Source organism: Bison bison, unplaced genomic scaffold (genome assembly GCF_000754665.1).
Source record: "Bison bison bison isolate TAMUID 2011002044 unplaced genomic scaffold, Bison_UMD1.0 scf7180017845424, whole genome shotgun sequence".
In the NCBI taxonomy this organism is placed as follows: domain Eukaryota; kingdom Metazoa; phylum Chordata; class Mammalia; order Artiodactyla; family Bovidae; genus Bison; species Bison bison.
This window is the reverse complement of record NW_011475997.1, coordinates 19226-32248: the sequence shown is the minus strand read 5'-3', so window position 1 is coordinate 32248 and position 13023 is coordinate 19226. Positions and strand designations below refer to the sequence as shown.

Genomic DNA, 13023 nt, shown 5'->3' with positions numbered 1-13023 from the left:
ACATCATGCAAAATGCCAGGCTGGATGAAGCACAAGCTTCAAGATTGTGCTTCAACATTGTGCAAGAATCAAGATTGCTGGGAAAATATAAATAACCTCAGACATGCAGATGACACCACCCTTATGGCAGAAAGTGAAGAGGAACTAAAGAGCCTCCTGATGAAGGTGAAAGAGGAGTGTGAAAAAGCTGGCTTAAAACTCAACATTCAAAAAATAAAGATCATGGCATCTGGTCCCATCACTTCATGGCAAAAAGATGGGGAAACAATGATAACAATGACAGACTTTCTTTTCTTGGGCTCCAAAATCACTGTAGATGGTGACTGTAGCCATGAAATTAAAAGATGCTTGCCCCTTGGAAGAAAAGTTATGACAATCCTAGACAGTGTATTAAAAAGCAGAGATATTACTTTGCTGACAAAGGTCAAAGCTATGGTTTTTCCAGTAGTCATGTGTTGATGTGAGAGTTGGATTATAAACAAGGCTGAGTGCCAAAGAATTGATGCATTTGAACTGTGGTGTTGGAGAAGACTCTTGAGAGTCTGTTGGACTGCAAGGAGAACAAACCAGTCAATCCTAAAGGAAAGAAGTCCTGAATATTCTTTGGAAGGACTGATGCTGAAGCTGAAGCTCCAACCTTTGGCCACCTAAGAACTGACTCATTACCAGAGACTGAAAAAATCTTTCAAAAAAATCTTTGCTGGGAAAGATTGAAGGCAGGAGGATTCAGGAATGTCAGAGAATGAGATGGTTGGATGGCATCACCAACTCAATGGATATGAGTTTGAGCAAGCTCCTGGAGATGGTGAATGATAGGGAAACCTGGCGTGCTGCAGTCCATGGGGTTGCAAATAGCCAGACAGGACTGAGTGACTGAACAACAACAACGGGTCAAAAAATCAGAAGAAGCATAATGTTTCATCACTGCATATGAAAAGTCCATGCAATTCAAATTTCTAAACTTGTATGGAATGCAGCCTTGCAGGTCACTTCCTTCTTGTCCAGGGTCGCTTTTGTGCTCAAGAGGACAGTTGAGTGTTGAAGGAGACCAGATGGCCGGCTAAGCCTAAATTCCTACACTCACCATCTGGCCCTTTTCTAGCCCTGCTCTAAGGATTTCTGGTTCTTTAATTTCCCAGTGGCTGACTATGCGGAGATCTTTCTCCCCACCCCATCTCCAGGGCCTTCCTCCTTTCTCCCCGAGCCTCTTAACATCTCAGAAATGTCCCAGAACACCCTAGTCTTTCTCTCTTGTGTGGTGTCTTATTATTACTTTTTTTTTTTAAACCTACAAGGAAGTCAGAGTATGTTTCTGAATAAAATAAGGAATTCCAACTGTAAAAAGGAGGTCCCTGGTGAGACGCTCACTCACACAGCATGTCAGCCCAGTCACTTTCCTCTCCACAAGCTCCCCAATATTTCTTGATGGTATGCAGGTAGTTTATTATTTGTCTTCACCATTTTTTAAAAAAGATTTTGTTTTTATTTATTTGCTTTAATTTTTGGCTGAACAGCATATGGGATCTTAGTTTCTCAGCCAAGGATTAAACCTGCACCCTTTGCATTGAAAGCACAGTCTTAACCACTGGACTGCCAGGGAAGTTTCCACCTTCACCATTTTTAACACAACAGAAAGGGGAAATTTTTTTCCCTTTGGATTTTATTTACCTAAAAAGGAGCCGAAGAAAAGGGATTGTGCGTTGATGCAAGGAAGCAAAATTGAAAATGAAATTATGTAAAAAGCAAATAAAGTTCCTGATCAACACAGATAGATATGCTGACTCTGAAAAAATGGAAGCCGACCATTGAAGCTGCCAAAAAATGGCAGCTGTCATCTGAAAACGCTCAACACTGATGCATACTACATAAGCTAATTATAATGGCAAGAAAAATCAAAAGGCATAGGACAAGAACAAATATTTTGGCATGAGAAATGATCCAGGCTTTGAGTCGGAGGAGCGCCTTGAAGGTTCAGTTTCTCTTGGCCTCTTTCAGGTCTTGCTTTTGCTTTGCAACCTGCAGCCGTACCTTGTCCTGGTAATGGGTGCCATTACCATGGGCGCCACCCCTCATCTGCTGGAGCATCTGTGCATCAAAGAAGAGCTCGTTGGTGAGGAAGGTGCCCTGGTGCTCCTGCTCCAGCCCCTCGATCATGGCCATCAGCTGGGCCAGCTGTTCTCTCTGCTCGTCCCCGGAGGCCTGGTTGTTGAAGGCACAGTACCTCTGCCCGCACTTCTGGACCAGGCTCCTCAGCCTGAGATTGTCTGTGTTTGCCACGTATTCATCCAAGGGTCTGCCCGCCAAGTCCTCCTTGTGGGTGAAGAGGATGACCACGTATCTCTCAGCTCCTGCCCCAAAGACCTCCTTCACCCTGGTCATGGCCACCACATCCTGCTCGGTGAAGCACCCCAGCTGGGTCACCAGCAGCAGCACGTGGGGCCCTGGCACCAACAGCAGATAACAGGCTCCGATATTCTCATATACTTCTTGATCCTGGCCCCTGGACTGGAAGATGGAGGACGTGTCCACCACCAGGATGCTCCTCCCATTCCACGTGCCTGTTGCCCTCTGACACTTCCTGGCCACCGCCTGGGCCCTGAGCTTGGACTCAAACATGGGCTTGCAGAGGATGCTGTTCCTGGTAGCACTTTTCCCACTGCCTGTTTTGCCTACCAGGATGATCCTCAAGGAGGAGGAGTGTTCAAAGCCCTGATGTTCTATCTCGCCTATAAAAAAAAAAAAAAGAAAAGAAAATTTCTGGTTTTACTAAATTTGTGATTCTTTTTTAAAAGCTTTTATTTTATCTTGGAGTATAGTTGATGATGGGTTCCCAGGTTGTGCTAGTGGTAAAGAACCCACCTGCCAATGCAGGAGACATGGAACACAGGTTTGATCCCTGGATTGGGAAGGTTCCCTGGAGGAGGACATGGCAAGCTGCTGCAGTATTCTTGCCTGGAAAAGCCCACAGACAGAGGAGCCTGGTGGGCTACTGTCCATGGGGTTGTAAAGAGTTGGACATGACATAGTGACTAAACCACAACAGACAACAAGAGTTGGCAAGGGTGACACTGTGCCAAGAGCTAAAATTTTCAAGAGATGAAGAGTGAGAATCCAAGGACTTCTGGAGTTCTTATGAACCAACGTGAATTAGGTTCATTCTAGGCTCCCAAAATCTGTTATTTTGTTCCTTTTAGTCTGTTGGTTCTTCCCTTACTTAAGTATTCTGAAAACATTTTTTTTTTTTTTAAAACATGATTACTAAATCTCTATGGGGAACTTTTCCTCTTTTCAGCTGAGCACAGGCAGGGGAAGATATCATTTCCACAATTCGGTTCCAAATCCACTGACTTCTGACTTGAAGTTTTGTTTCCACGTTTCCCATACATCACCACATGGGGCAGAGTGTCATACTCGGGTGTGTAGGGTGTGATGACAGTAGGGAAGATAGAGAATGTGATAGCTGCCTTTTTCTCCTGCAGTTTAAAGTAACTGGGTTTCTCTTCTGTCTCAGTGTTTGAGGTCAGGGAGTGGAGGAGGGAAGACAGTAACTGTCTCCTCGTGTCCAGAGCGCTTGAGAATTTGGAGGGTTTATTATCTTCAGCCACGGCTCCGTATCTGCTCCTCTGCAGCCCTTCCATTTGCTTCTAGAATAAAAAGAGGAAAGGAATAAAAGCAAGTGTCCTTATAGGAGTTGGTATAGACCTGAGAACACCTCCAATTCAGACAGCTGAGAACAATTATCCTTAGATGAGCCATTTACATTGCTAATTTTCTACCATATGTTATTTTCAAATATCCATATATAACTTTAAACAAGCCAGGTGATGCTAGGTTATGTTAACACACTGAACTCTTGCTTTGCTTCCTCATTCTGCAGGAAAGCAAGGAATGTTTGAATACGCATCAGTTGGTTACCTCCCTTCAAGCTGAAAAGGTGTGAAATAAAGAAAGCCTTCTTCTATGGAATAAGAAGCAAGACTTTATTTACTATTATTATTATTGGAATCAAACCAAACTTGCTAGACTAGAGAATAAAAGTTGCCTTGATGTAAATGACAGTGGTTTGTTTGACGTGCTGGGCATTTCCAGTCCCAGAAACTCTGTATCAGATGGACATCCCAGTGGCAAAGAGGAAAGTACAATGCACCTTCCAGTGGGAGTGTGGAATTGGAGTCCAGGGCTCCTTTGAGGATGGACATGAGAGGAAGAAGGGGAAGAGGGCCAAACATGGTCACCATCTCCTTCCCTCTCAGCAGCTGGGGAAAGAGAAACTGGTGCCTTGACTGAGGGACAGCAGCAACATTTGGGACAAATTCAGGATAAAGTAATTTCCTGCTCTGTTTTAAATCAAATGTCTTTCCTTGTGGGTCTCCCAATAACAACTTAAAAAAATCCCAGTAGACATAACCAGAAATCGGCAAAACCATGGAGATAAAGTTTCATTCAGAGGAGGCATACTATTGTGTCATTCTTGGTGCTAGAAAAGGTAAGTATGCATTGGAAAAGGCAAGCATGCAATCTGCAATTATAATTAAGATGAACTCTGAGCCTATGGGCTTCCCTCATATCTCAGTCCGTAAAGAATGGGCTTGTAATGCAGAACTGGGTTCAATTCCTGGGTTGGGAAATCCTATGCAGAAGGGAATGGTTACCCGCTCCAGTATTCTTGCTTGGAGAATCCTATGGGCAGAGGCGCCTCGCAGGCTACAGTCCATGGGGTCAAAAGTGTTGGACACAACTTAGCAACTAAACCACCACCAATGACCCTATATTTTATTTATTCAGTTTTAAAGATTATGTAGTTATGAAAGGAGAGAAATTTTAAGGAGAGAAATAAATACGCTGAGTAATGAAATAAATTCCATGATGTGCAATGAACAAATCTCAGTATTTCGGCATTTTTTATTACTGCTGTTAAGTTTGATTGAAAAAGTTAAAACTTTACACATAGAGTTTCATTTATTTATTTTTTGACTCCCTCAACCCCGAGTCTCATTCTCCCTCTCCCTTTAGAGGCAAATAATATTCTGAGATGTTTATATGTCTATTTCATTTGTGTATTTACACTTGTACATACACATCTATCTATAGTTAAGATGCAGTACTTTTTGGTATTTTAATCTTTTACAGAAATGGCATTATTTATGTAACATTTTATCCAGTTATTTCTTAACAAACATTTGGTGTTCCAAATACATCTTTGTTACTACCAACAGTAGTGGTACGACCAATGTGACAATCTCTCTGGAATGTCCAGCTTCCGCCTGACTAGATGTTGCCAAATCTGACTCCAAGAATCTTGTGCTGAGTCGTGCTGGCAGCAGCCATGTACCAGCATCCCGAAAATCTTCGCCTACACTTAGTAATACTAGATTTTAATTTTTTTGGTCAACCTATTGGGCATAGAGTAGGATGTGTTAATTGGTTTAAACTTGCATTTTATTGATTAACACTGAATTAAAAATGATTTCCATAGTTGATTTGCTATTCAGTAAATTTTTTATTTCTACCTTTTCACATATTTCTATTCACTCAGTCAAGATGCATAGAAATGGTCCTCATTGAGGAAACCATCCCCTGTCACACTATCAGAATATACTAAAATAACTTCTTTCCTTTCCTTTTCCTTCTGCACCCCTTTCCTTCCTTAACCCCTGAGAAGACCATTTTCCTTACCACCTTCTCCTACTTGGTGTCCTTGCCTCTGGTAAATTATACTCCAGCTTTTGCTAAAATTGCTCAAATTCTCTGACATTTATATCTCAGATGACATTTTCTATTGGAACCAGTATATTGAAGTAGTAAAGACAATGATGACAGTCGTGACAATGTTGATGATGAACTTCACCATCATAATAACCCTCTGTGCAGCCATTTGTGATTTTCAATTTTTCTTTCATATCCATTATTTTAATTGTTTGCCCTAATTCCCTATGATGTGATTGAGATAGGTATTAAAGTTTCTATTAAAATATTAAGAAACTGAGTCTCAACTAACACGCCCATGTTCACATAACTGTCATGGAGCTAAGAACAAAAATTGGCTCATTTTGCCTGCATATTCCCCTGGGTTCATTGGGGAGGAGAAGTGAAGATTAAGTCTTTGAGCCTCTTGGAACACCACATACCATGTTGCAATCCATGGTCAGGACATAAACTGAAGCAATTAGGCTGGAAGCTTGCCCTAAAACCAACAAAGAGAACTGTGTTGCAAAATCTTGGGTACCTTTTTTTTTTTTTTTCAAAGATTATTCAAACATAAAATCGCAGGGGACACAAGTTGCTCAGAATGGAACGATTTCAGTTTAAACAATCTGGTGTTTTTACATAATTTGATGATCAGTGTGACCCAAATGGGGCTCTCTGGCTGTCACAAAACACCATCAAAGTCCCAAACTGGGGAGCAGAGGTGCAGCACCGTTCTCCTGAAGCATCTTCTGAGTGGGCCAGGGTGCTGGGGGGAGACACGTGTCACCAAGGAATAGATTTTTTGGGGCGGATATTAACAAATACCAAAGTGTCCAGAGGCTAGTCAGAAAGGGTATTGATGGAAATGCTGAAATGACAGGATATTAAAAGGACTGAATCAAGCCTAGGAAGACATCCGGAAGCATTGTAAATGTGAAGCAATGTGACATGTGTCAATTGCAGAACAGACAAAAGTGGGGGAATGAAGAGTGGAGGCAGATTTCTTCTCCGCAAGGAAAAATCCTAATCTTCCCCACATGGGATTAGGGATCACAAGAGAGGTGATATGGGAGCAGAGATTATACGGGTATCTGACAGGAACAGCAAGGGGATCTAGCTTAGGGAGGAGGTTGAAGCAAATGAACATCATATACCTTTTGATCTTTCAATTGGATGAACCTGATGTTATCTTGATGCTATCTCATTTTATCAAAGCACTAGAAAATAGGGTCTCTCCTGCTGTTTTAGGAAAGGTAAAAATATTTTTCATCTGCCTTATTCATGAGTCTCTCCTTGCCCATCTGCTCTAGTCTCTCTGTTTCCCAGCATCACTAGTTTCACAGTTTAGCATCATGATTTCATAACACGGCTTTCACAGGGGGTTGACAGCAGACCAAAGGATGGTTCCTGTACAGCTGGGATCTCTCTGCCATAGCAGCAAATTCTACATTGTGTGGTGGGAAACGTGGCTATCTGGGGAAGAATGGGGTGGCTTTCAGAAGATCAAGGTCTTGGAACAATGTCCACTAAGAGGTTTCGTTGGGAACATGGCTCAGTAAGGGTACTGGTCCTGTGGAGCCCTGGGAATGGATTCCTGCACCAGGTTTCTCTGGGAGGTGGTGCTTGTCAGGGACCGGGCAGGGGTGGTATGGGTGAAGTTATGAAGGTATGTTCGCTCTACCTAGTTGTGAGGTTCAGTTTTCTCATCTGTCAAATTGTTGTTCAGTGGCTCAGTCCTGTCCAGTTCTTTGGGACCCCATGGGCTGCAGCACGCCAGGCTTTCCTTTCTTCCACTATCTCCCGAAGTATGTTCATGACCAATGAGTCCGTGATGCTATCTAATCATCTCATTGCCTGCTGCCCCCATCTTCTTTTGCCTTCAATCTTTCCCAACATCTGAGAAATTAGCGAAGCTTTATGAAACGCTTTGAAGCTTAATGAAAATCAAAAGAGCTCAGAAGTAGCAACTAGACATAAAAGACTGCAGCGCTGTGGAAAGCCATGGGTGGGAACGCGGGGTGAGCCGTTCCCAAATCCGCTGGGTTCCCACTGGGAACCTGCTGGTGTCCATAACGCTTTCCACCGGCGCCCGGTTTCACTGACAGGAGACCCCAGAAGCATGGAACCGGTTCGAGGTCCCACCAGAAATCAGTAGCCCTGACTCAACCGCGGCCTCCAGAACCTCCCTCTTCGCCCCGCTCCCAATCCTCCAGGACGCAGGGACCCCCGCCGGGATCCCCTTACCAGGCTCGGCTCTGCGGGCTGGGTGCCGGCGGGTCGGCGGGAGCCCGCGGCCAAAGGCTGCAGGGCACGACTGCAGGGCAAGAAGGAAACGGGCTGAGGCAGCGCGCTTCCTGTCCCAGCAGTTGGGGACACCCCTCCGGGCGGGGCGAAACTGCTGCCGCTGAAACCCGAGAGTGGCGAGTTCGCAGCGTGCGCACCCCCAAGAGATGCTTGTCCTCTGAGACCGCGAGCGCCTCGCCCCCTCCCATTTCCTCTTTAAGATGGGTGAAAAGAGATCACTCTGATCCGTCTCTTGCCACCTTCTGTCTTCCCATGATTAACTGAAAAAGTCCCAGACACTATTTGTTCATTCATTCATTCATCAAATAGCTGTAACTCCCTACAATATGTCTGGCCAAGTCCAAAGAACTGGTGCTCCCACTTATAGTTCCTCCTCTCCCCTGAGCATTGGAATTTAGGGAAGACATTGAAGGAGCCTTACTGAGTTGGGATGATGCTGTGAGAACACCTGGTGAGCTCGACTTTGTCTTCTTAGGATCTCCAAATGAAAAGAGCAGAGGGGAGATGATAACATTCCATGCCAATGAGTAAGCTTTTGGTTCAGTTCAGTCGCTCAGTCGTGTTGGACTCTTTGCAAGCCCATGGACTGCAGTGTGCCAGGCCTCCCTGCCCATCACCAACTCCTGGAGCCTACCCCACCTCATGTTCATCACATCGGTGATGCCATCCAACCATCTCATCTTCTGTCGTCCCCTTTTCCTCCCATCTTCAATCTTTCCCAGCATCAGGGTCTTTTCCAATGAATCAGTCCTTCACATCAGGTGGCTAAAGTATTGGAGTTTCAGCTTCAGCATCAGTCCTTCCAAAGAATATTCAGGACTGATTTCCTTTAGGATGGACTGGTTGGATTTCCTTGCAGTCCAAGGGACTCTCAAGAGTCTTCTCCAACACCTCAATTCAAAAGTATCAATTTGGAGCTCAGCTTTCTTTATAGTCCAACTCTCACACCCATAAATGACTACTGGAAAAACCAAAGCTTTCACTAGATGGACCTTTGTTGGCAAAGTAATGTCTCTGGTTTGTAATGTGCTGTCTAGTTTGATAGTAGCTTTTCTTACAAAGAGCAAGCATCCTTAATTTCATGGCTGCAGTCACCATCTGCTGTGACCTTTGGAGCCCCCCAAATGAAGTCTCTCACTGCTTCCATTGTTTCCCCATTGATTTGCCATGAGGGGATGGGACTGGATGCCATGATCTTAGTTTTCTGAATGCTGAGCTTTAAGCCAACTTTTTCACTCTCCTCTTTCAATTTCATCAAGAGACTCTTCACTTCTTCTACAATTTTTGCCGTAAAGGTGGTGTCATCTGTGTATTTGAGGTTATTGATACTTCTCCTGGCAATTTTGATTTCAGCTTGTGCTTCATGCAGTCCGGCATTTCTCATGATGTATTCTTCATATAAGTTAAATAAGCAAGGTGACAATATACAGCCTTGACGTACTCCTTTCCCAATTTGGAATCAGTCTGTTGTTCCATGCCAGTTGTAACTGTTGCTTCTTGACCTGCATACAGATTTCTCAGGAGACAGGTCAGGTGGTCTGGTATCCCCATCTCTTTAAGAATTTTCCACAGTTTGTTGTAAGCTTTAGATATTAGTTTTTCCAGGTGGTTCTGTCAGTGATATATGCTCTAGAAATAAGTTTTACCAGGAGATGGAGCAGCTGGATTGGTGGGGCTGCTATGAAAAACCATGAGAAGAAGAAGGTTTGCTCACTGACTTAGAAACTACCTTAGGATTGCTGGCCTGGGAGACAAACAGGAAGAAAATTGGAAAAAGGACATATTTCCCAAACTGATCTCAAGAGCTTCTGCTCTCAGAAAACCACATAGTTCGGCTGATCCTGATATGTCTAAGTATGGGGAGACTGGGATGTTGCCTCCTGGCTCTTTATGTTCTTGCCCTCAAACCTGAGGCTTCTCAAAGTAATGTGATTATACTCAAACATCATTTAATACAATTAAAATTCTGTGATCGTTTGCCTGATCCTGTCAACACCTGCATACCAGAGCACAGTCTCTCCTCAGCCTGCTTCTCCAGCCTCATTTCCAGTGAATCCCCTCTCCAGTCAGCCATTCCAGTGGCAGATTTCAGTGCCTTTCCCAACCCACCTCGTGCTTTCCCTTCTAGGACCCTTCATCCCACCCCACATTTCTGCCAGAGTCCTGTCTGTGCTTTACCGCCCATTTCAAAGTCTAACTTTTCGTGTCGCCCACCTGGTTCCTATAGGTGATTGTGTTCAACCTGCATTGGCTCCAACAATGAAGGAAAAGTAAAGGGAGAGGCTGGCTCAATAACCCCTTTCTGGCCAAAGGACTCAGAGGACAGGTTTGTCTAGAACTCAAGCCAAAACTGTTCATGTTTCTGCAGTAACTCTCCTACTGCCCACCCCATCAAAGCTTTCAGTAAAGTTTACCCTGGGGCAAATCACATGATATGGTTAGCTATTTTGTGTCTGGACGTCAATGAACTCCCATAATTGACACCAGAGCAGAAATGAAGAAACAGCCAGAAAATTCAAACCCAAGAAGAAGGCTAGCTAAAGCAAGAGGTCCTCGTCAAAAATGGAAATGAAAGAGTGCTACAGGGAATCCGTAGAACTCTAGAGGAGATCACTGGAATTTCCATATAGTTTGAAATGCAGGTAAAATCAACTTAAAATAATTTTTAAGAAGGAGGTAAGTTCCTACTGAAATCTGGGGTGACAAATGGTTCTTTATTATTGTAAAAGATGTTGATTCCTGTATTCTGAATACTCGGAAAGTTCAAAGTTCATGTAGCTCTGTGCCCCTCAAATGTGTTGTTTTTTAGAATTACTTGAGTATTCTTTAAAAATGTCGATTTTGGGGGATCCATGCTCAGAAATTCTGATTTATGAATCCAGTGTATCTGATATCATCAGTCCACACATCAGAATTAAGAAATGAGCTGTTTATTCAGACCCCTTCATTGTACAGATGAAGAAACTGAGGTGTTCCTACAGCAGGGGTGGGAGAGACTTGAATTAGGGAGCCAACGTGTCAGAGCGCATGAGGACGAGGTGTTGAAGACCTCGTTCCTAACCTCTTTAGTCTCTTGAGGGTCCCTTTCTGTGGACAAAGGGGAGAGGGGGCATCTGGGGTGGGGTTGAATTCTGATGGTTTCCTGACTCAGCACACTGTATCTTGCTCTGAAGTTAGATTGCTTTGGGGCCACAGGAAAGATCTTTTGCCTGTGCTGAACGTGCAGTTTGAGCAACGTTGAATGCGTTTTAAAATGCATTTTACTCCTAGACATGGTTCCAGTACAGACTTTTCTTACTGTATGGGGGAAGTGTAGAAGGAGACGGACATGTGTGCCCTCCAGACTGGGGACCATGCTCATAAAACTTTTTGAACTTCCTCTATTGGAAACTTCAAACATCTTCACAAATCTGGACGTCCCATCTTAATGGGTCCGGCTGTTACTCACCTGAAAGGTGCCTGGTGGAGCCCGGGTGCTCAGACAGTAAATGCTCTCAGAACCATGTTCCTTCTGGCTGGTTGTAGCTCCTCTTCCGTGCGGGGCTCACCTTTCCTGGTGACAGGCTTCCACCAGTGATCCACCTGATCTCTGCTTTCTCTTAGGTTGTGAGTCGGGCAGCCTGTTTCCTTCCACTGTGCATAGAGGAAGTCTTTGAGACTCAGAGCCCCAGAAAGCCCAGAGAGAGGGTTGTGTGGTGATGACTTAAAGAAACAGGAACATTCTTTGTGGGCTTAAAACATTTCTCTTACAAAACTTCCCTCCTGTTGTGACTAATGTTCTCCAGCAGGGCCCCCTGACACCAAATATCTTGTAGGACCCCGAGGCCCGAGTCTCCTTCTAGAAGAGCTTAGTGATCTAAATGTCAATTACTTCTTACCCTGTGGCATTTCCTCCATATAAAATAATTCCAGAGTGCCTCCTGCCCCAGAACAAAGAACATGATATTTACTTCTGGTTAAGTTGGAGAAAGATTCAAAAACCTTCAGCTTCTACACTGACAACAAGAATTGGACAGAATGAAAATATATCTTCTTTGTGTCAAAGGATGATTGAAGCAAGGAAGCATTGAGGAACTGAATTCTGGATGTAAAAGAGCCTTTTGTAAGTGAGGAGAGAGCTGAGGAGTCTTCTATACCTAGGGTGCTTGGTCTGGATACAAACATTTGCAGGTGTTGGCTTATTATAGACACTATTTGCAAAGTGGAGGCAAAATTAGATGATCATTTTACAATAACCTGGGCTATTGAAATAGACTGGAATCCATAGCATTTCCCAAGGAAATGCTAAATTGTCTATCTTGAAAACTCCTTCCTTTCCCATCACAGTATTTTTTTTTTTTTTCCTAAGAAAGTAGCAGTGGAGAAGGGCCAGGAAAATAATGAAAAATTCTTCTATCCTATTAGGCCCTGCTAGTGAACTCAAACCATTTAAAATTGGAGCCTTATACCTTTCTCAGTTAAGATGTTGGTTAGATTAAAAAATATATACAGGTTAGATAGGAGATCTTTATGCATAGTATGAATCAGGAGTGAAATTAATTGATTTAATGTGGTTCATTCTCATTTCAATTCAAGTTTTGGAGCCAATGATGTGATCACTGTAATCAGTAAACAGATAAATTAACTTGCACTATCCAGAAAATAAGCCAAACCAGGGGAAACATAAGCTTTCAGTTCAGTTCACTTCAGTCACTCAGTCGAGTCCAGCTTTTGTGACCCCATGAACTGCAGCACGTCAGGCCTCCCTGCCCAGCACCAACTCCCAGAGTCTACCCAAACCCATGTCCATTGAGTCGGTGATGCCATCCAACCATCTCATCCTCTGTCGTCCCCTTCTCCTGCCATCAATCTTTCCCAGCATCAGGGTCTTTTCAGATGAGTCAGCTCTTCACATCAGGTGGACAAAGTATTGGAGTTTCAGGTTTAGCATCAGTCCTTCCAATGAACACCCAGGACTGATCCCCTTTGGATGGACTGGTTGGATTTCCTTGCAGTCCAAGGGACTCTCAAGAGTCTTCTCCAACACCACAG

The 13023-nt window shown here is 43.8% G+C and overlaps 1 protein-coding gene across 1 annotated transcript; it reads right to left on the bottom strand.

Moving 5' to 3' along the window:
- Positions 1–825: 825 nt before the first annotated feature.
- On the bottom strand, positions 826–2889 carry LOC104984649 (GTPase IMAP family member 5-like). Its single transcript, XM_010834500.1, has 2 exons — positions 2860–2889; positions 826–2726 (listed from the first exon to the last, which is right to left on the bottom strand). The coding sequence occupies exons 1-2, from the start codon at positions 2876–2878 to the stop codon at positions 1972–1974; spliced, it is 774 nt and encodes a 257-aa protein (XP_010832802.1). The 5' UTR covers positions 2879–2889; the 3' UTR covers positions 826–1971.
- Positions 2890–13023: the final 10134 nt, after the last annotated feature.